General features: G+C 53.4%; 1 protein-coding gene across 3 annotated transcripts; it reads right to left on the bottom strand.

Moving 5' to 3' along the window:
* Window positions 1–1177: 1177 nt before the first annotated feature.
* Window positions 1178–20533, bottom strand: PTPRN (protein tyrosine phosphatase receptor type N). 3 transcript variants are annotated; one of them, XM_060151273.1, is made up of 23 exons: window positions 20386–20533; window positions 18891–18941; window positions 18531–18644; window positions 15319–15415; window positions 13356–13617; window positions 12917–13271; window positions 12354–12485; window positions 11716–11750; window positions 10750–11024; window positions 10470–10556; window positions 10061–10140; window positions 9827–9891; window positions 8954–9172; window positions 8320–8520; window positions 8072–8219; window positions 7837–7910; window positions 7552–7629; window positions 7320–7439; window positions 6086–6252; window positions 3006–3059; window positions 2308–2372; window positions 2014–2087; window positions 1178–1802 (listed from the first exon to the last, which is right to left on the bottom strand). In XM_060151273.1, the coding sequence occupies exons 1-23, from the start codon at window positions 20498–20500 to the stop codon at window positions 1731–1733; spliced, it is 2940 nt and encodes a 979-aa protein (XP_060007256.1). In that variant the 5' UTR covers window positions 20501–20533; the 3' UTR covers window positions 1178–1730. The 3 variants fall into 3 exon arrangements, with proteins under 3 accessions (XP_060007256.1, XP_060007258.1, XP_060007257.1); XM_060151275.1 differs by having other exon boundaries at window positions 18891–19008; window positions 20386–20481; XM_060151274.1 differs by lacking the exon at window positions 10470–10556.
* Between the last annotated feature and the right edge of the window lie 1483 nt (window positions 20534–22016).

The raw sequence follows: 22016 nt of genomic DNA, 5'->3' as shown, positions 1-22016 counted from the left end.
CTTCTCTCTCCAGATACCTGCAGAGATGTCCTCCCAGGCACCTTTGACAAGCACCTTTCTATTGTCAAGCAGGGAGGCGTGGCTCCCCACCAATGCTCTCTTCCATTCCGGGATGAGCACTTGGCTTCATCTTCAGTGGCCAAAGGGTCTATATTGTATTTTTCTCAAAGCAAGGAAGCAGCCTGCCCTGAAAGAGGACTTTCAAGCCTCTATCTTGAGAGAGAGAGAATCTGCTAGTAAAATGGCTGTTCTGCCCACTTCCGGCCTTTGAGATGAAACACCAGTGGTGCTGAACCTCAGCAGAGCACAGGTGAAGGGTGAAGGGCCCATGGTCCACTCACTGGTCCCTTCGCTCCCTGCGCAGCACGGGTGGTACTCGCCCATTTTTCATGTGACGGGTCTGAACCCTGGCAAGGTTAGGTGGCCCTAACTCCTGAGTACCTCCATGCCCAAGGCTCTCTTGCCTCATTTCTACGTCTACCATCTTTGACAAGGACATCTCATGACATGCAGATGAGGGCTCCCCTGGGGCCATACAGGGTGGAACGCTATGGGGGAGGGGGGAGAAAGTGCCCCTTGCCCCCAGGTGAATGGCTGTTGTCACATCTCATAGGCCTGGTCTGCGAGTCGCTATCAGAGTTTAGCTACTTTTGCTTAAGGTGTGGCGAGCACTTTGCCTGCATCACCTCGTTTAGTCCTAACCTCAATCCTGCTCGACGTACATTATTCCTGAGGCCGAAGGACATGAAGCAGCCGCCCAAGAACTGAGAGGACCGGCGGCAAAGAGGTCAAGCGTGCCTGCGTTCGAATCCTAACTCCACCACTTAACTAGCTGTGGTACCTCGGGCAAGTTCTGTGCCGCAGTCTCTTCGTCTGTAAGATGGGGCTAATAATTGGTAGCGTGTCCTGAAGATTAAACAAGTTAATGGGTGTAAAGCACCTTGGAAACTGCCAGCCACATAGGGAGCACAGCATAAAAAAACCACTGCCTAATTGTTATTAGCTACCATTCAAGCCTTGGAGAGCGTGACTTGGCAGCCTGGCCCTCCCATCACCCTCTCTGCATCTCCTGAGAAAGGCAGCAGGGCCCGGCTCCAGGCTGAGGCCGGGGCTGGAGTCTGGAAGCAGAGCAGACAGAAATGCGTAGGAGTCTGGGCTGCAGCTGCACACACGACACACTAACTTTATTCACATTGATACAAAAGTAGATTTTTCTAGAAATGTTCTCTTGTGCCAGGGGGAGAGAGTTGAGTGGCATGTGGCGGCGGGAGGGCCGGGGGAGGGCGTAGGAAGGGCAAGGGCCAGAGTGTGGGTCGTGGAGGCAGGTCAGCGGGCAGCAGGGGCTGGGAGAACAGGAAGAGCTGGACATGGTGGCCCCTCCGCCCCATTCTAGCCACACCGGAGGGTGGAGGGCGTCCACACAGACATATTGGGAGCATCCAGAGTGGTGGGAAATGGGGGCCAGGGAACTCAGGCAGGAGGAGGCTCTGGGGTGGAATGGTTGATTTCCTCTCCTCCTGGCCAGCTGCCAGCTCCCCCACGGGACTGATGCCAGGGCTCCCAGTGTGCCCCTTCCCACTTCCCCTTCTTTACATGCTCCTCTTGGAAGGGCTAGACATGCCCAAGAGGGGCCAAGGTGGCAGGTGGGGAAGTGAGGAGTGAGTACACAGATGCTCACATAGCAAAGAGGGAGCAGAGGCTGGGCTGCCCATGGAGGGGCCCCAAGGGTCTCACTGGGGCAGGGCCTTAAGGATGGCATTCACCTCCTCCGCCACAGCTGTCAGGGCAAATTCAAACTGGTCCTGGGGAAGGGCAGGGGGAGGAGGGTCATGGGGGGTCCTGGCCTCTGCTCCTGCGCCGGGAGTGGAGGGTGCTTTGGGGAGGTCACTTGTGGGGTGGGGGGGAGGGAGCCCTCCCGGGGGAGGGGTATGGAGGCAGGCAGGAGAGGCCGGCTGCTGCCACTTTGGTTGGGGAAGGGTGGTGGCTAGGGTGGGTGGAGGGAGGAACGGTTACCTTGGAGCGGACGAGGCCAGGCCGCTGGTCACGGACATGCTCCAGGGTGGCAGCGATGTCAATCTCCTTCACTCCTGGGTAGGGGGAGCACGGGGCTGCTCAGGGGGTGTCCAGAAGAGGGTAGGACCCCAAAAGCCTAGGGCATCCTGGGGTGGGAGGCTTGCAGGACTGGAGAAAGCCTGGGGGTGTGGCAACCTGCCCTCCACGAACTCCTGTGATCCCAGGGGCTGGGGAGACGCTAATCAGAGGCTGGGCTGTGGGCGAGCTGTGGCCGGGGAGGAGGGGGGTCGTCACCTTTCGCCATGCGGTTCAGTACCATGTCGATGAGGATGTAGGTGCCAGTCCTTCCTGCACCGTCACTGAAAGAGGAGATGGTGACAGGCTGAGTTTGGGACCCAGCAGGAACCGGGAGGAGAGGGGGAGACTGGTGGAGCTGTTAGGGTTAGCTGGGGATGGGGGTGGGATGAGTGAGTGGAGGATGAGGGAACGGTCACAGCCCCTGGGTCCTGGGAATTGGGCCTCGAGTGGGGAGCCTGTGACCCATGGGGTGTCTCTTGGGCAGTGAGCTAACCGAAAAGGATAGCCCTGGCTCTGCCCTGAGGCAGAGGCAGCAAGAGGAAATAGCTTTCTCCAGCCTCTGGCCAGGCTTTCATTCTGCAAACTTCTTATGTAAATGATAAGATGGTAAATATTTTCAACTTTGTGGGCCACGTATAGTCTCTGTCAAACGTTTTTTTTTTTTCCTTCAACTGTTTAAAAATAGGAACATCATTCTTAGCTCACAGGCCATTAAGAAAACAGATGGTATGCTGAATTTGGCCCATGGGCTGTGGTTTGCTGGCATCCAGGGGACAGGCAGGCGGTGTGCTTGGGAGGTGGGCTGAGGGAGCAGGACCAGAGAGGGGGTGGGAACCAGGAATGCCCCACCTCAGGGCCCTCTGGCCTGGCTGTCCTGTCCCCTTCCATCCCCACCCCAGCCCCCCTGAACGCACCTGCAGTGCACAATGATGGGGCAGGAGCGGCCCCGGTAGCACTTGTTCACCTTCCTGCAATAAGAAATGGGCGTGAGGTCAGGGGGCACCAGCAGAGGGAAAGGGGAACCGAAACACACACCTGAGGGCCTCTCTTTCTTCCTTTTCTCCCCACATGCCAATGGCAGAGGAGGGAAGAGGGCTGGAGACAGGAGTCAGGGCTGGAGGCAAAGAACCAGAGATAGTGTAGGTGGCACTGGGCTTGCCTCATCACTTATGAGCCATGTACCCAAGCTGTGCACCTGGAACAACTGATTTAACCTCTTCGAGCCTCAGTTTTATTACCTGTAAAGTGGGGATGATAAGAGTAGTAACCTCCTTCTTAGGGTTCTTACTATGATTATGTGAAATAATCCATGTAAAGAACTAAGTGCAATACCTGGCACACAGTAGGTGCTCATTAAATGATAGTATGACTAATAATAAGACATAATAATATTAACAGCCACCTCTGCCAGAAGTTCAGGGAGGATAGGCTTTCTGGTGACTTCAAGGGTGTCAATCTTGCCACATCCTTGCTCTGCCCCTACAACTGCCCAAGGTATTCCGCTCACCACCCAGGCTTCCTGTGGTCCTCACCAGCAGTGAGGTCGGGTAGTAGCCCTGGGCACAGAGTTCCTCTGGTGAGGGGAGGACAACACCTCCGCTCTGAATATGATGCTGCGCCTGTCTCCCTGGATAAGTCTTGCCTCCACACTGGTGCTCCGTGGCTGGGTCATATTCAGACTTGGTCCACCTGGACCTCCGACTCTTCTGCCCTGATCACAGCAGCTCAGCAATGAGCAGGGGGTTTCTTCCTCTCTCAGTGGCCCAGTCTAACCTGCCCTTGTCCCTTATGACATTCCTGCTTTGAGAGTCACTTGCAGATTTCTGATACCTCCAATGGGCCAGGGCAAGGGAGGACCTTCTGAGGGGTTATTAGAGTACTTCAGGGGAAGCTTGGAACTTAGTGGTCCTCCATCTGGTTCCTCAAGGCTTGCAGGGGCCAGGTGACTTTGAAAGGTTTTCCAGGAGTCCACATGGTTTTCTAGCATATTGGCTGGTATATCAGGGCTGGGGTTGAACAGAAGTTGCCACAGTGGTTCCCAATCATTTAATAATAATGATAAGAAACAGTACTTAGAATTAATAGAGCCCTTACTACGTGCCAAGCACTTAAAGCAGATTTTACAGACTTTATGCTACTGACTTTTGTAACAACCCCTAAAGTATGGGTCATCATTCTCATTTCACAGGTAAGAAAACAGACAGAAGTCAAGGAACTTGCTCAGAGTCACTTTCTAGGACTTAAAAGAATTATTTTGCCTTGCCTCTGGTGGACCTTCACCAAACTATATTTATTAAGCAGCAATTAATTTGTTCTGGGTGTCTAATGCCAACTGAGTTTACATAATCCCAGCCTAAAGCAAAGAAATATAACCTTTTGGCTAACCTGTGCAGCCTTAAAACAGGTCCATGCACTAGTTCTATAAAGATTTTTAAAATGTGGAAAACAAAAAAAATAGCTCTGATGCCCCTAGCGTTGCTTTTGAGAAGCCTGTGCCTCAGGCCCTGGGGACCCCAGTTAGAAACCATTGTCCTGAGGCTCAGAAACTATCCCCAGGTTCCTCCCTCAACTGCCCCCCGCCCCCGCCGGCTCTGCCCCTCTGCTCTCTGCCTAGCGCCTAGAGACCTCAGGCCAGCCTGGCAAGGGGCAGAGAAGCAGGGAGCCGCCACAGTGTGGGTGAGGCCCCAGCCTTGGCAGCAGACTTCTCAGCCACCTGTCTAGGGAGGGGACAGGCAGGGGATGCTGGAGGCCTGGCCTGGTCATGGTTTCAGCATCAGAACAGGGCAGGTCACCCTGTTAGCCTCCTGTCCCAGCCCCTACCTGGTTCCACTGAGTCCCCAAGAATCCAGAGATCCTCCCGCACTCCCTTTGATAGTATTTGTCCCTTGCCTGAGTCTCCCCAGCCCCCGGCTCTCCCAGCAGCCTTCAGGGTGGTCCCTGGGCCCACACGTCCTCATGTCCTGTCCATGCAGCGGCCACACCTGCCAATGATCACTTTTGTGACTATGCAACTGGAGTGAGAATACTAGCTGCAGATCACAAAAATGACACTGGCAGCCGTGAGAGAGGGAGAGAGAGGGAGGAGGGAGGAGGGAGGGGAGATAGAGCCAGGGAGAGAGAGAGCCCTGTAGAGAATGAGAGATGGTGGGGGGAGACAGAGACAAAGAGAGGCAGAGTAAATAGGCAGGCATGGGAGGGAGGTGGAGGAAACAGAGCAGGGAGAAGGAACAGGGAGAGGTGGAGAGAGGGGGAAACGTGGATGGAGGGGAAGAGGGAGTCAGACTTTGAGACACAGTGATGGAGAAAGAGGTGGGCGGGGAGGGAGGGGGAGAGAAAAGAGGGAAGGAAGGGAGGGAAAGAGAGGGAAAGACAAAGGGAAAGAAAAATAGAGGCAAAGAGACACAGAGGGATAAAGAAGGGGGATGGCAGGAGGGAGTGAGAGACAGCGAGGGGACAGCAGACACACAGACTAGTGCTGGCCACCTGGAAGCACAGGACAGGAGGAAACAGGCAGCAGGGACCGAGGAGAGGGAGAGAGCTAGAAACAAAGTGAGCCCTTCTTGGGGGGAATGGGGTTACGGAGAAAGCACCGGACATGGAGAGGCAGGGAGAAAAAGAGTGCAAGAGAGAGGGAGGAGACAGCTGGCCAGCAGAGAGAGAGCAGACAGGGGCTGGACTACAGCAGTGGAGGAATGGGCACAGCGAGACAGAGCGTCAGTTCTGGTTTGGGGGGTGGCGTCTGGAAGGGGGTCCAGGAGGTCAGAGTCAGTCCTGGTTTGGGGTGTCTAGCAGGGGGCACCAGTGGACCTGAGGCCGAGGCTCCAGGTCAGGCTAGAGGATCTGCCTCACCTGACCTGGGGCCCTAGGAGGACCTGATGGATTGGCGGAAGGTAAGGGAGCCTAGCTCCCGGGCCCTTGCTCCTGTGCAGCTCTCTCCCCGGCTCCTCGGAGCCTCCCCCGGGCCGCCCCACCGCCCAGGCACTGGGGCGCTCACCTGCGGAAGTCCAGCAGGGGCCGGGTGGAGGCCGGGGTGCCCTCTGCCGGCCAGCTGAGGAAGTGGAACTGCGTGAGCGTGCGCGTCTCCTGGGTCTGCACGTTCTTCAGGTAGAAGCTCCGCACCAGGAAGTCCTCGCACCAGATGTGCTCCGACACGAGGTTCACCTGCGGAGGAGGGGGTGCAGGCCTGAGCGCGGCAGGGCATCTCCAAATCCTCCCGGCCTCCCAGGCCAGTCAGATTCTAAATCCTCCAGGAAGCTCACCCAACCGCCCACCCCAACTGTTCCAACTGTCCCCAAGAACTCTAGCTGTTTGTGTCACTTATGGACTGCTCAGGACAACTGGTGGCTTTTTCATCTAGACACAACTATTGTGAGTTTTCATTTGTTTGTTTTGGCTGAGCCCCGTGGCTTGAGGGATCTTAGATCCCCCAAGGATCAAACCCAGGCCCAGGGCAGTGAAAGCACCACTGGACCGCGAGGGAATTCCCAATATTGTGAGCCTCTTGAATTCAAAGTTTCTCCTTCCTCTTCTGCACAGAGACTAGCAAAGTGTCTGTGCTACACACACCGTAAACTTTGATAAAATTCTACATTTTCATTTGATTTTTTTCTTTAACCACAAGCAAGACCAATTTTTAAAACTTAAAAAGACTGTTGCGTGCTTATCTGATGATGCAAAACTGCTATCCAGTGCTCATGAGAAACTGGACGTGTGCAATTAATGTCTCTTGTTTTATTGGGGGGGGATGTCACCTCCCATTTGTCAGCAATGTTGCTCCTTCCCTTGCTTTGCCGCTGCCCAGTTCCCCCCTACCTAACTTTTCTCCTAATGAAAAAGTTTGTTTCTGTTTTAAATAAGCAATATATGTGACTGGTGGCATTTCTTTCTTTGCTTTGGCCTCCAGGAAACTCAGCTCTAAGTTAGGCTCAATAAAAGTAGGTCTCAATCTTGGCCTTTGAGTATACTTATCTTCCCTGTCTCAAAACTGTACTCCTGACTCTTAGCTTCTTACCTTAGTTTCAGTGGTTTTATAGCTTTATATCTGTACCTTTCATCATAGGTCCTTACAAGTGCTTTTTGGCCCTAGACTGGACACACACATACACACATGTATATGCATGTATGTGAATGCACATATGTTTATATACACATATGTTCACACATGCATGAGTGTTGCACCATCCATTTTCTCCACCCCCATCGTCTCCTGGCCGCGGGGTCCAGCTGACCTCATATACATGGTAGAGGGAGGAGCCCTCATCTGGCCAGTAGCGGTCACACTGCTTGACACCATCCTCCACCAGCGGGGTCAGCATGACAATGACGGTGCAGCCACTCTCCCACACCATCTAGGAACAGAGACCCAGGTAAGCTCCATTCTAACCTCCCTGGGACCTGGCTGGCCCTGGCTGGCCACAAGGGCGCCTACTCCCTGGAAAAGCCCTCCCTCCAAAAGCCCACCTGCCAGAAGTCTGAGATGGTATGTGACAGTGGGCCCTGTGTGGCTATGTAGGCTGGCATCCGAGGGTCGTGCTCAATCTGGGGACGGGAAAGATACATCGTGAGCCAGAATGGGAAATGCCACCATGGAGAGGCTCGGTCAAAGGGAGCGGGCCAGGTTCTGGGCGAGGCTGAGAAGCCCCATTGCCATGCTAGGATATCAGGCTCACAATTCTGGGGACTTGGGTGGGGAAATGGAGTCTATGGGGGCAGGATGAAAACGGGGAGGAGGTGGGGGCCACTCACAATGGGGCTGGCGTTGATGTAATCGCTCCGAGAAGGGCTGCTCTCCACCTTCAGCTTGATGCGTGCGTGGTCATCTGCACAGACCCCGCATCCCACCCCAGAAGCCCCTCCAGTCATTGGGGTCCTGGCACCTCTGCCACTAAGCTTGAGCCAGGAGCCCGGCCCCGCCCCCAAGCCCTCCAGAGCTCCCAGCAGACAGAGGGCTGGGGCCGGTGGGTCAGCAGGACTCACTCACAGGGCAGGAAGTCAGGGTTGCGGTTCTTTTTGATGTTGCCCTCCCCCTGGGCGGTGGCACAGGTGTTGGGCTCCGCCTGGTAGGCACACAGGGCCCGCCACTCCTTGGCCAAGCGGTCCCGGTTCCGCAGGTGGTCCTCCATGTACGCCTGCAGGGACACCACAGCCTGGCGCTGGCCCCCACTGCCAGCCCTGCCCCTCCCACCGTCCGGTCCCCTCACCCACTCTGGGCCGATGCCCTGTCCTGACCAGAATCATGTGTCCCGTGGAGATGTCCATGTTGGCCTGGGCGGGCTCCTCGCACCAGGACGGTGTGCTGCTGTGGGAGCTGGGGCTGGCCTGGGCCGCATCACTAAACTGCGAGGACACGCTGCTCACCCGAGAGGGCTCCGGTGGACCCTCTGCCCGGCTGAACAGGGACTTTGTGGCCATGTGCTGGCGGCACAGGTCCTGCGGAAGAAGGATGGGGCAGGGTCCAAGGTCTCCTGAATCCTTCCCCACAGGGTCCTGGGCTCAGTTCAGTAGAGTCCCTAGGCTTGTCCTTCATTGCTTTTGAATGAAACCCATTTCCTCTGGGGTAGGGTCTTCTGCCATGGCTCTCATCCTTTTCGGGGCTGTTCTACTTGGCTGGTGCCTATGACAACCTCGGATGTCACAGAGCAGAAGCCTAGAGCCCCCCCCCCCCCGAATCACAGCACTGGGGAGAACTTCAGCAACCATCTGCTCTCAGTTCCCATCCATTCAAAATGGCCCCGCAGCACTCCCACTGGGGCTTCTCCAGCCCCTGCCTGGACATCCAGCTCCCCACCCTCATCCCAGGCGAGACCCCGACTCCCGAGCCCCTTCCACTCCCTCTCATCAACAAGCGTCTGGGGCTGCACACCTGGTACTCAAAGGTAGTGTCACCGTGGGCGCCCTCGGGTCCCAGCGCGGCCAGGCGCTCCTTGTCCCGCTGCCGCGCACGCTGCCGTGCACACAGGGCCACTGCCAGAGCCACGAGCAACCCGGCCACACCCGCCAGGGCCACCAGAGTAAGCAGCATGGAGCGCATGGGAGAGGTGCCGTGGGCCGGTCGGGGAAGGACGGCGGCTGCCTCCTCCCTCTGTGGGAACAAGGCTAGAATCAAGTGGTGTGGGGAGACTTAGGAGCTGCTCCCCACCCCCGTCCCATGGCCCACTCCCTGCTAGGATATCTCCTGGGGCAAAGCTGGGAGGCAGGGTCATGGCGGTACAGGCAGAAGGACTTGGAGAGGCCGAAGATCTTCCTTCTCAATCCCCATTGAGGCAACTCAACCACGTTGCACTGCCAGAGACTTAGTGGGTGACCCTCCCTAGGAGTTTTTGCATTTAAAAATGGATACAGAGAAGTATAGAGAGACCCAAGGGATCAAAGAGTAGAATGTGAGGCATCAGTGTTGGATGCAGAATAGAAGCATATTTTGAGTTCAGTGTCCTTTCTGTGTCATGTTTTCCCTTGGAATTTGAGACTTTGCTCTAGAACATCTATGGACAGCTATGGCCATCTCAGGTGATTCTTCCAAGTAAGCTGACTTCGGAGAGAAGGCTGGACCTGCAGGGAGGAGCTGCTGGGGCCATCTGCTGGTCAGAAAGAAAACTGCACGGGGGAGGGCTGCTTTGGCAAAGCTGGGGGACCAGCCAGATAGATCTCAGCTCCTATTCTCCTGTCGTTTGCCTGCATCTCTTGTGGGCAACATGAGCCCTCTGGGGCTTTGATTGATCCTTCAGTTATCTCATACCTGTCCCACGCCTGTCTGCAAGATCTGGAGCCCTGTCTGTGCTTCCAGTTCAGACTTCACCATCCCTGCAGGGAGGATGTAGGTCAGATTCTGTCCAGCCCCATGTGGTCTCCACCCCATGTCATGCTATGCCAGGTGGCAGGCAGGGTCCATGTGGGCTGGGAATATTTCAAGGGGAGCACCAGCCACAGGCCTGGATATATACAACTCAGGCTGGGGTCAAGGAGTACTTACCAGCTTGCTTGGTCACGTCAGCCAAAGACAGGTTCTGTTCATTGTGCCGGATGCGGAAGGTAAGGGCTGGTCCCACGACACTGCCGAATAGGAGGTATGTTACTGCCTCACCCACCACAGACGCCAGATTCAAAATGAGAGGTCCTCTCTGGCCCTCTCCCTGTTAGAAGATGGGGCTAAAACCAATCAGAGATGCCATACAGGGGTGTTTGAGGTTGGGAAGATACTGGATGGGGCCAGCAGCAGGCCTGGGTGTGGCTGTACCTTCAGTGCAGCTGGAAACATCTTTGAGCCGACCTTGGCCCCTTACTCACAGTTTGTCTTCCCCTCCTACCCTGAGCCCCTCCAGCCACCTCCCACTTCAAGCTACCTGCTAGATCCCTGCTGCCCCAGCCAGATACAGCCCCACCTGATGTTGATGAAGCTGCCCGAGGACATGTGCACATGCTCAGCCAGGATCTCCAGAAGCTTCACTCCTGCAGCCAGACTCAGGGGCCTGGAGGTGGGGAGCCGGCAGAGGAAGGAAAGTGGGGACCCTCTAGGCCACTTCCTTGAAACAACCTCCAGGGGTGCAGAGCAGCCCAGCCCCGTGTCTACTCCACATCTGGACTTCTGCTCTCTGCTTCCTGCCAGGCGGGCCAGCCCAACACCCAAGGGAACAGGAGGCTGCCCCAGGCTGGAGCCCTTACTTCTGGTCAGTGACAATGTAGCCATATTCCTCTGCTGATGGCCTAGCCGAGGGCTGCCCTGCCGCCGTGGGCTGGCTCTGGCCCAGTGGACTTTTCTCCTCTCGCAGGATGGGCATGGCAGGGGGGCCGGCAGCTTTGGGGGGCTCAGAGGATCCAGAGCTCAGCTCCCGCTGGGCTTCATTGGAGGTGGGACCAGCAGTGGGGGATCCGGGCAGGGAGGGCGTGGGCGGTGGAGGCTCCGCTGCGTCTGCGCCCTGCACCTGCTCCTCCATTGTCTGTTCAGAAGAGAGGACAAAGGTATGGTCTCTAACTGTGGAGGGGTCGGGGGGGAGGGGGTCCACACTCTGGACGCTGAGCTCCCACAGGGGTGCTTAGGACATGTTTCTCTTCCTATCCCCAGGCCCAGGTCAGCACTGGGTACAGAGAGGGCATCCAGGAAAGTGAGCCAAGTGGATGAATGAATGAATGAAAAAAGGACTGAATGAGTGATTATTCATGATCAGTAATAATCCACAGGATGGGGCTGGAGTGGGGAGAAGCTCCGGAGTGAGGAAAGCTGGGGTTAGGGGAGAAGACGAACAGGCAGGCCGTGGTTTTTCAACTCTTGTTTAGCCACACAATCTTAGAAATCCAACATGTGAAACGGACAGAGTGCCTCAAGCCACGGGGCAGTCAGGAGCCCGCCTGCTCGCGTCCCCCCGCTTCCCCTAGGGACCCTCAGAGTGTGGTCTGAGATGACTGTAGTGTAAAAAAGCAGTGAATCAAGAATTCTAGCTTCTGGTCCCAGCTCTGCCTTCAACTTGAGGTGAGACCTTAAACAATGACTTGCAGCCTCTGGGCCTCAGTTCCACCGAAATGAGGGCTTGGAGGACACAGATTCTGGGTCCTGGTCCTGAGATTTAGATTTCAGTCAAGGGGTTTGCTGCCGTTGGGCACTTATGGGTCAGGCAGGTGTCACAAACTCACTTTCTTGATGTCAGCTCCAACGTTTACAACCCCTCCTGCAGAGACAGGAAAAACAAGACTCTGGGCAAAGGGCCAAGGCCAAGGTCCACACAACGCAGGTGGGAGAAAAGGCCAGAGGCCCTGAGCCTGTTACATTTGCTGTGGCCTCTTTCCCCGCGTCAGTAACCAAGACCCTATCGCTGGTGTCGTCCTAAGCATGGCCTCATGCCTCTGTGCATCTGCCTTATAATTCATTGTTTTATCAACTCCTCCCTCTGTTATTGGCCACACCTCTCAAAGCTATTCTCTGCTCAGTCCTCCCTCTGCCCATCAATCATTGGCTTCTCCTTTTTAGTAGCCATGCCCCTCCTTAGGTCCTCATTATCTTCCGCCCAGCTTTCTCCGTGCCTCCTGGTCCGGCTCACACCCCCTGTTGGCTTCTTTTCCCATTGCTTCCATCCTCCAGTCCTTTCCTGCTCTAACTCCTCGGCTCACCACCCCACCCCTTGCTCCCTGCCCTTGGCTGGTAATGACTCCGTGTCTCAAAAGAACTCCCTCCCCTGACCTTGGCCCTTTCCCTCTAGGTTGCTTGCTGTGGTCTTGAGAAGTGGGGCAAGGGGCCTCCACGGGGCTGGTAGTCTCTCTGCCTGGACACTCACCCAGGTTTCGGCCTGCACCCTTGGGCAGCAGCCGCAGCAGGGTGGAGAGGGTGGAGAGCTGCTCAGGAGTCAGCTGACGGAGCTCCACCCCATAGCCCGCCAGCACAGCTGCCAGCCTCTGCAGAGTCACATCTGCAGGGAGCCAGACACGGAGCTTAGGGCTGGTGCCGAGATGAACTTGTGGGATGCATTTGGGGGTGGGGGGGACCGGTGGTACATTTAAGAACTTTTCAAACACCAGGACATTGATGCCCTCCCCTTCCCACCCTTGTCCACACTTTGGGGGAAAGAGCTTCCTGTGTCAAGACCAAACTTCAGGCCCAGCAGGGACTCCTTGATCCCCCAGCTGAAGAAGAGTCATGTCAACTCTACTGCCCCCACTGTATCCCCACTGCCTACCTAGTGCCTGGCATAGAGCAGGTGGTCGGTAGACATGAGCTGAGTGTGCAGGTGACTTTAAGGACAAATTAACAAATGCGTGGGTAGTCAGGAAGGACCCTCCCCGCCCCACCTCCCAGAAAGCAGCCCCACAGGCAGGGAGCGGATGCTGCGGACTCTGTTACCTGGCTGCTCTTCTGGGGAAGGAGGCTTCTCCCTGCGACCCTCTAGTCCTTCCTCCTCATAGCCTTCTGAGGAGTCATCTGCCTGGCTGCTGCCCCCTTGCTCTGGCAGCCTTGGTGCCCTGGCCCTGCTGGGCACTTGTGGCTCCTGGGCCAGGTAGAGCAGCCCTGACTCCTGGAGAAGCTGAGCAGGCGGAGGCCCTGGAGGGTCCCCATAGGAACGGCCAGGGTGAGCCCCGAACGTGCCCTTGGAGGCAGTTCTGCTGAAGAGGGCTGGGGGTTCAGCTTTGGGCAGGGGGCCAACACTGACCATTCCTGGGGAGCTCTCTGAGCTCCGGGGGCCATCGCGGGAGCCAAACTGTGGGAAACCAGAGATTCGGATGAGAGCAGACATCAGGGCTGGGGGACTGGGGTTGCAGTGGGGCGGAGGTCCAGGGCTCACCTGATGGAACAAGTAGGGCTGCAGCAGGGCAGGTTCATAACTCAGGGCGGGGTGGGGAGGCTGCGGGGGCAGCAGCAGATGCTCCAGGAGAGGGGGCAGCAGCTCAGCCTGCAAAGGGGAGAGGGGGGAGCCTGCCCCAGCTCCACCCCTACCTACTGGAGGTCGAGGAAGCCGATGCTGGGGAGCAGGGGCGGAGCCAGTGGGGATGCCCTGTAAAAGCAGCTCCCCAGCGGGACCCGGTCTCCTGGGCGCCAAGCCAGATCTGGGGAGGAAAGCAAAGTGTGTGTGTGTGTGTTTATGTGCGTGTGTGTGTGTGTGTGTGTGTGTGTTGGTCGTGTGGGGGAGGGCGTATAGAGCCTACGAGGCAGAGATGGTGGGTCCAGGCTTAGCATAGAATGAGCCTGCTCTCTTAAGAGATGAGGTAGCCTCAGGCGAGGAGACAGTAGCATGGGGAAGGGCCAGAGGGCCAAGCCTGGGGCAGAGGTCATTGCCTCCCTGGTAAGCATGCCTGGATCCCTGAAACACAGCCGCAGAGCTGGAAGCATGAGGCTAGGGATGGAGAGGGGAGAACAGGAGAAGGGGAAGGCAGCTGGGAACCGCTCTAGATGAACTGTGTCTGCAGCTTGCCACACTGTCCCTGTGGGCGTGTCCCCAAGTACGCAATCAAACACTCAGTACTGTGCGCTCTCACTCTGTTCCCCCTGCCCCACTCTGCCTTCTTCACCTGGTGTCATCGTCTGAGCCCCAAGCCGTCATTTACTTTCCTCTGCTTTACAGGGTCTGAATGATGCCTTCAGAGCCCCTAACCACAAAAAGATGACGGTACCTCCTACCATATACAATTCCACATAGTAACAAAACTGAACATTAAACAACTTCAGTCCGACAAAATTCTAATTTGTTCCATGATGACTACTTTGATGCTTCTTTTAAGATACCAAATGTCCTGTATACACTGCTATATTTAAAACAGATAACCAACAAGGACCTACTGTATAGCACAGGGAACTCTGCTCAATATTATGAAACAATCTAAATGGGAAAAGAATTTGAAAAAGCATAGATACACGTATATTTTTAAAAAACTGTAAAAAGGAACATAATTTTACACGTACTTATAAGTACTTATATATGTGTCTGTGCCAATACCATGTAGTACTAATTATTATACCTTCTCCACTCTCTCTATCTCCTGATGCATCCCAGAAATCAGTTCAAGTACTACCATTATCTGATTCATATCTGAGTCTGATGTGGGTGAAACTTTGCTAACATATCTTTCCTATGTCAGTACTAGAGAAAAAGTAATTTGTCTTGTTCTCCTACTTTGTATCCGTAAAGAGTAGCACAGTGATTGGCACATAGTATAACCTTGTATTTTTTGCTGAGTAAATGAATTCATTAAAAGACAAACCAGACCAAAAACAAAATACCAAAAGTCCAAATGTTTCAAAACAGTTTTTAACACCATAAATCAATTACGCTTCAAGAAAAATTTAAAAAAGACTTTGTTAGGCAAAAAAAACACAAAACAAAACAGTTTTTTTGTTTTGTTTTGTGGTACGCGGGTCTCTCACCGCTGTGGCCTCTTCCGCTGCGGAGCACGGGCTCCGGATGTGCAGGCCCAGAGGCCATGGCTCACGGGCCCAGCCGCTCCGCGGCATGTGGGATCCTCACAGACCGGGGCACGAACCTGTGTCCCCTGCATCGGCAGGCGGACTCTCAACCACTGCGCCACCAGGGAAGCCCTAAAACAGTTTTTAATGGCCCTCTTCTGCTGGATCCCCAGGGATGAGCTCAGCTCGTGTTGGGCATGTGAGCGCGTCAGATGACTGACTACTCCAGAACCTCTTTTACCCAAGCCCCAGCCTGCTGATTTCTGTACCCATTTCCCTCTGTCCATCAGGATGATCACAGATCCACCAGCCTTGCTATGACAGAGTTGATGAGAAATGATGCCTACCTGTCCCTTGGATGGGGCTCTGCAGGGTGAAGCCTGGGGATGCGCTCCATTTCCTGGGAGATCACATACTGGGTGAGGTCATCGTGCCAGGACAGTCCTGCCAGGGAACAGAATAGAGTGAGACTGAGATTGGCTTGGGAAAGTCTGAGGGCCCAGTAACAGGGACCAGTGTAGATCAAAACTGCACCCTCCACCCAGCAGTGCGTTGAATTTGGCAGGGCAGAGGAACAGCGGAGGGGGTCTAGAGATGTGGTGGGTGACTTGAGCTGTCCTTTTCCCACACTCAGGTATAGATTTGGGAGTGAGACTGCTTCCAGTGGGACTGGGTTTAAGTCCTCTGCCACTTACTAATTGTGTAACCTTAGCTGAACCTATCTGAGCCTTAGTTCTCTCATCTGAAAAATGGGGGTTTATACCTCCTAAAATTGTTGCGATAATTAAAATACACAATACAAAATGGTTAGAATAGTACCTGACACATAGGGAGCTTTCAATAAGTGCTATTATTATAATCATCATCAATATTATTATTCAGCTTTTTTTTTTTTTTTTTTTTTTTGTGGTACGCGAGCCTCTCACTGCTGTGGCCTCTCCCATTGCGGAGCACAGGCTCCGGACGCGCAGGCTCAGCGGCGACGGCTCACGGGCCCAGCCGCTCCGCGGCATGTGGGATCTTCCCGGACCGGGGCACGAATCCGTGTCCCCTGCATCGGCAGGCGGACTCTCAACCACTGCACCACCAGGGAAGCCCTCAGCTTCTTTTTATTGATCCTGAACCTTAGTTTTCTTTATTTGTAAAGTGAGAATAATATATACTTTATGGGTCTGTAGTAAAGATTAAGTACAATCAGGAAAATAAAAGTGCTTGGAAAACTCCAAAGCACTATACACCTGTTTTAAACATTCATCAACATCATCTTATCATGAGGCAGATCTCCTGTTTGACCGTTTTCCTCCATGAAACTCTACTCTCAGGAAAGGTCAGTCATCTCTTTTAAAGGGATAATCTCCCACTCTCCACCCCCATTCCTTTTTCCTTGTTTCTGGATTAATAATCTGTACTACTCTTAACTCATATCCTGGGATCTATACCTGCTTTTTTGCCTATTAACATTAGATGAACTATCTGTGTTCCTGTATAAGGCCAATTCCTCTACTTGAGCACTAGATTTCATCCCCTACTACCTACTCAAGAACATCTTCCCCACAATTCTCCCCTATTTCCTACATCATCATTTTCTCCTGTTCTCTACTGAATTATTCCCATTCACATACAAACATGATGCAGTTTCTCCCATCTTATAAAAATACTGTTTGATCCCACAGTCCCCTCCAGCTATCACCCCATTTCTTTGCTTTTCTTTGTAGCAAGACTCTTTGAAAGTGTTATCTATACTGGCTGTATCCAGTTCTTTTCCTCCCATTCCCTCTTATCCACTCTATTCAGGATTCTATTCCCAACTATTCTACCAAAACTGCTTTCATCAAGATCACCAGTGGCTTCTGCCTATCTAAATCCAGGGTCAATTCTCAGATCTCATCTTATTTAACCTACCACCATCATTTGACACTGTTGATCACTCCTTCCTCCTTGATACACTTTCACTTAGCTTCTAGGACACCATACACTCTTGTTTTTCCTCCTACCTTGCTGGCTCTCCCTTCTCAGACTCCCTTGTTGGTTCTGCTCCTTCTTCTGGTCCTCTTAATAATAGAATTCTTTAGGGCTTTTCTTCATAAACACACAATCTTTTGGTTATTTCATTCACCTCATGGGTTTAATTACCATCTATATGCCAAAGAATCCCAAATTCATATCTCCACTCCGGACCTCTCCTTTTTAAAACCCATTCTTATATACTCAACTTCCCACGTTATTGAATGGATATCTTAAACTCAGTGTATTCAAAACTGAACACCCCTTTCCCCAAGTTGATCCTTCTGCATAATTAATGACATGTACATCAACCTAGCTGTTCAGGCAATAAAACCTAGGTGTCATCCTTGACTACTCCCTTTCTTTCATGGCCCTATCCAATATTTCATGAAATCATGCTCACTACCTTAAAAATACAGGCAGAATTCTGTCATTTCTCATTACCTCCCTGCAACCACCCTGGTCCATGCTTATTCATCTCTTACATGAGTTACTGTGATAGTTTTTAATGTTTCGTGTTTCTGTTTCTACCATTGACTCCCTACATTCTATTCTCAACACAGCAGCAAGAGTGATCTTTTTAAAGTAGAAGTGAGATCATGCACCCCTATGCTCAAACCTTGTGATGGTTTCCTCTTTTACTCAGAGTAAAGCCAATGTCCATACATTCTCATATAAAATCCCAGAGCATCCCTTCCCTCATTACCTACCTGACTGCATCTTCTACTCTGCCCCTCCATCACTCCTTTAGAGCCACTCTGTAGAGGGGTTCTCCATGGTGTTCCTCAAACTCATGCTCCTATCTTAGGGCTTTTATTCTATCTAGCTCCCTGGCCACCCGAAACACTCTTCCCTGAGATAACCTTCTGGGAAAGCATCCCCACCTCCTTGATGTCTTTATTTGAATTTCAGTCTCAATAAGGTCTATCTTGACCACTCAATTTAATACCACAGCTTCCTACCTCACCATTTCTGATCCCTTTATCCTGCTGTAATTGTTTTCTCCATGGCACTTATCACCTTCTAACATACTAGTGTTTTCTAATTTCTAGTGTATTCCCTCCCTTCACCCCTGAATGTAAACCCCAGTAGGCAGAGATCTTTGTTTTACTCCCTGATATATCCCAAGCACCTAAAACTATGTTTGCCACGTAGAAGTACCCAATAAATATTGGTTGAATGAGTGAATTGGATGAGTGGGGTATTCTCCTGGCTGAAGACTCCAGGATTCATGGCCCTGGAGTACTCAGCCCTCAGTCAGTTCCAGAGAGTGGGTTGGTCCTAAAGATATAAATGCTGGCCTCTTCCAGTGGTGTCTTCTAGAAGCCTCCTCTGGATTCCTCCAGAGAGTCTAAGTGTGAACAGCCTATCTCTAGGGTTCCACCCCCACTCTTGTCTTGCCTCCTTCTCCAGTAAGGTCTGGGAAGGTGAGGTTCCAGAGTGGGTGAGATAGGAATGCTCCATGAGAGAAATCCTGGAGTCAGGTGGCCCCTCCCTTCCCCACCCTTATCTAACCAAGTTACAGTCTCCCTCCTCCAGCGCATCTAGACCTCACCTTGGGACATGAGCTGTCGGAGGACACCTTGTAAGCGTTGAAGAACTGGGGAGGTGACTTGCAAAAGGGGCCGGGCTTGCCCCACTCCCACCTGGCATTGTCCAAACAAGCCATCTAGGAGCACAAAAGTGGTGTCAGTGGGGGGGCTTGGACAACAGGCCTTCCAAAGTCCAGGCTGCAAATAGACAGCACTCCCTCAATCTCCTCTCTTGGCTTCAGAGAGCTCTGCTCCTCCAGTCCAGTCCCCCTTCTCTCCAAGCCCAGTTCCCCCTCTCCCTTCTAGCCCACCCCACTTCTTTCTTATTATATATCACCCCCCGCAACCCTGTTTTGTAAATCCTATGTTTGGGCCTCACTCACCCTGAATACAGACTTCGAGGTGAGAGCAGAGTCTGCGGTCAAACAGACAGCCTGTAGAGGACAGGTGAGCAGAGGCTCAGACACCCACACACATAGAATGGTCAGATGGATGAACAGGCTAGAAAAGGGGGAAGCAGATGGGATCCACTCTTTCATTCTAAGGAAGGCTTTAAGCTGGGAGGAGAGGAGGAAGAGTCCTCCTCTTGAGAAGAAAGCACAGGATCTGGCTTTGGATTTTAAAGATCTGCAAGTCTGGATTCTTTCCCTAAAAGCCTCTGTTAGCTTAAGTGAGTAATGGGGAGAAGAAGCCCTCCAGGTGCATGGGAATCGTGATGGTGGAGAATCATATTGATACTTCTACTCTCATAGAATTACTATGGGGTAGTTTTTGTCCAAATTCTGAGGAAAAGGGGACTTTCCTTTCCCAATCTCCACAAGCATCTTATGATGGCCTGGGGCTCAGAAGAGATGGGAACCCCAGCACACTTCCCCTTCGTGTGGGAAAGGGGTAGCGGCGGGGTGTCTCTAAGGCAATGCTCCCCACGCTGTCCCTGCAGTCCGCGGCCCCTGTACTGCTGGGGCGGTTCGTGGTGCTGAAGCTCTGAGCCTGGCGCCGCTGAGGGCTTGCCTGGAAGCAGTGATGGGGGAGGGAAGGGTAACAGGGTGAGGAGTCTCCAAGGGACGTGACCTCTCCGCCATTCCAGCCTTCATCTTCCACCCTCCTCACCCGCGGCGCCACAGGAAGTATCTTGCATTGGCCTCCAAGCCCGGCGGGGAAGAACGCCAGACGGCGAGCTTGCCCCCTTACCCCACGTGCGCCCCGCCCCCACCCTCCCCCTGCCCGTGAGTCAGCGCTGACTGTCTCTGTCCGCACAGACGTGAGTCAGCACCAGGCCTGGCCGTGGGGAGGGGGACGTGAGACGACCCTTCCCTCTTCACCTTCTTCGGCCCCCTCCCCCAGCTGTCCCTCTCTTATCAGAGATCAGATTACAGCCATCGGCCTCTCTGGGCTTGAAGAGAAACGCTGGCCCCTCCCTCGGCCTGATACAGTACGGAAAGCTGGGACCCCGGAGCTCTCGGCCCCGACTTCTCCCGGCAGATCAGGGCTCCCTCTTCTTCCCTCCCCTCCTCCATCCCTCAGCTCCTGTCGCCACTTTTTGGCGCCTCGGAGAGACTTGCTTCTCCTGTGGTCCTGTATCCCGTCTCTAGGTCCCTCTGTCCATATGCACCCCCATTCCTTCTCCCCAAACCGCAATCTTCCCCTGAGCCCGCTTCTCTTAGGTCCCGCCCCCGAGCTCCCAGCCCCACCTCCAGGCCTACGCCCCTTTCCTCGCAGACGCCCTCTCATCTTCCTCATCTCACAGTGCCTCCCCCTACCCCACTCCACACACACATTCTACCTGAGCTCGCGACCTGCGTGACACTTCCCCCCACGCCCCCCACCGAGTTTTGCTCCCGGCACCATCCTCCCCCAATCCCCCCATTTCCTCCTGACCGTGGGCGCTAATGGCGTTGCAGCCTCCCGGACGGCTGCCCAGCAGCATCAGGCAGAGGAGCACCCGGAGACCCCCAGATCCCCCGGGACCCCCAGGCCGCCGCGGGCGCCGCATCCTTCCGGGCTCCGCGCTCCCGCTCTGCTGCCAGAGCCGCAGCGACTCCGGCCGGAGCCTGCCAGCGGGGCCGAGGCGGGGCCTGCCACTCCCCACCCACCGAGGCGGGGTCTACACGCCCCTCTCGCGGCAACTCCGCCAACCCCAGGCGGATGGTGACGACATTTCCACCCCCGGCTCTTGCGTTGATTTGCGTCATTCGTGGCGTAAAAGCACTGTCTTACCGGGGGTCCTACCCACCCCGTCCCTCCTACCCCAAATAGTAGGCGCTTCTCTAGAATTCGCACTTGGCCTCACCTTGACATATGCTTCTCCCCAAGGACCACCACCTCTATCACCCAGTCGCAGGGTTGGCGAGAAGGGTTCCAGTTGTGTGGGGGCCAAGAAAGATACGTGAGCCGGGTCGTATAAACCTTAAGAAGAGGAGCATACAGGTGAATACAATATGTACTCTTTCGCATCTCAATTAATGGTACAGATGTTATCCTTAAGAGCAGGAATGGTTTTGCGTGTGTGCTCGGATTCCACTTCTAGCAATGCCACCTACTTAGGGGTATAACTTTGGGCAAGTTGCTTGACCTCCCTGTGCCCAAGTTTCCCGATCTGTAAAATGGAGGTGCCAACAGTGCCTCCCTCACAAGGTGGTTGTGAAGATTTACAGGAATTAAACTCACGTGGCTCACTTAGAACAACCACTGCACTGGCATATACTAAACACTGGATGTATATTGGCTTTTGTTATTAGCCTTGGCTCGCCTTTCTTTCGCCCTCTTCCACCTCGAGCCTATCAAAATCCTATGGTTTCTGCCTGCAAAATGTCTCCCATCAGCCCCCTTTTCTCTATATGATGGAGTCCATATGACTTCTCTCTTTCATGATGACTACTGCAGTAATCATCTAACGAGTCTTTTGCTTCCATTCTTGTCACCCAATAAGCTTGGGAGTGAGCTTTCTAAAGGTCAAAATTGATCACTTTACTCTCTTGCTGTTCATAAAAATTTTCCAAAATACAAAAATTAAAAAAGATGGTGGTGCATGGTACTCATACACTCATCACCTAGGCTGAACAGGTATTGATTATTTTGCCATCTTTGCTTCTTTTTAGTACTTAAAAGTAAACAATAGACATTATAGTTCCCTTCCAAAAGTTTCAATGTGCATTTCCAAGAAATAAGGGTATTTTCCCATATAACCTAAATGCCATTATGACACCTAATGAAATTTACGAGAATTCCCGAGTATCATTTAATGCTCAGTTCAAATGTCTCAAATTGTTTCCAAAAAATGCCTTTTTTCAGCTGTTTTGTTCAAAGTAGCAGTCAATCAAAGACCACCATTGCATTTCTTAATTCTCTTTAAATTAACATAAACAGTGCGTGTTCCCCCCCCCGCCATTTTTTGACATTTTCTTGTGGAAGATACCAGGTCAGGTTTTCTTTACAACTCCCTACCTTCAGGATTTGTGACTGTTTCCTCGTGATATGTTTCCCTGTATTTTCCCTGTATATATCCTGTA

The sequence above is a fragment of the Lagenorhynchus albirostris genome, chromosome 6, assembly GCF_949774975.1.
Source record: "Lagenorhynchus albirostris chromosome 6, mLagAlb1.1, whole genome shotgun sequence".
Classification (NCBI taxonomy): Eukaryota; Metazoa; Chordata; class Mammalia; order Artiodactyla; family Delphinidae; genus Lagenorhynchus; species Lagenorhynchus albirostris.
The sequence above is the reverse complement of the archived record's forward strand: the minus strand, read 5'-3'. Positions and strand labels throughout refer to the sequence as shown.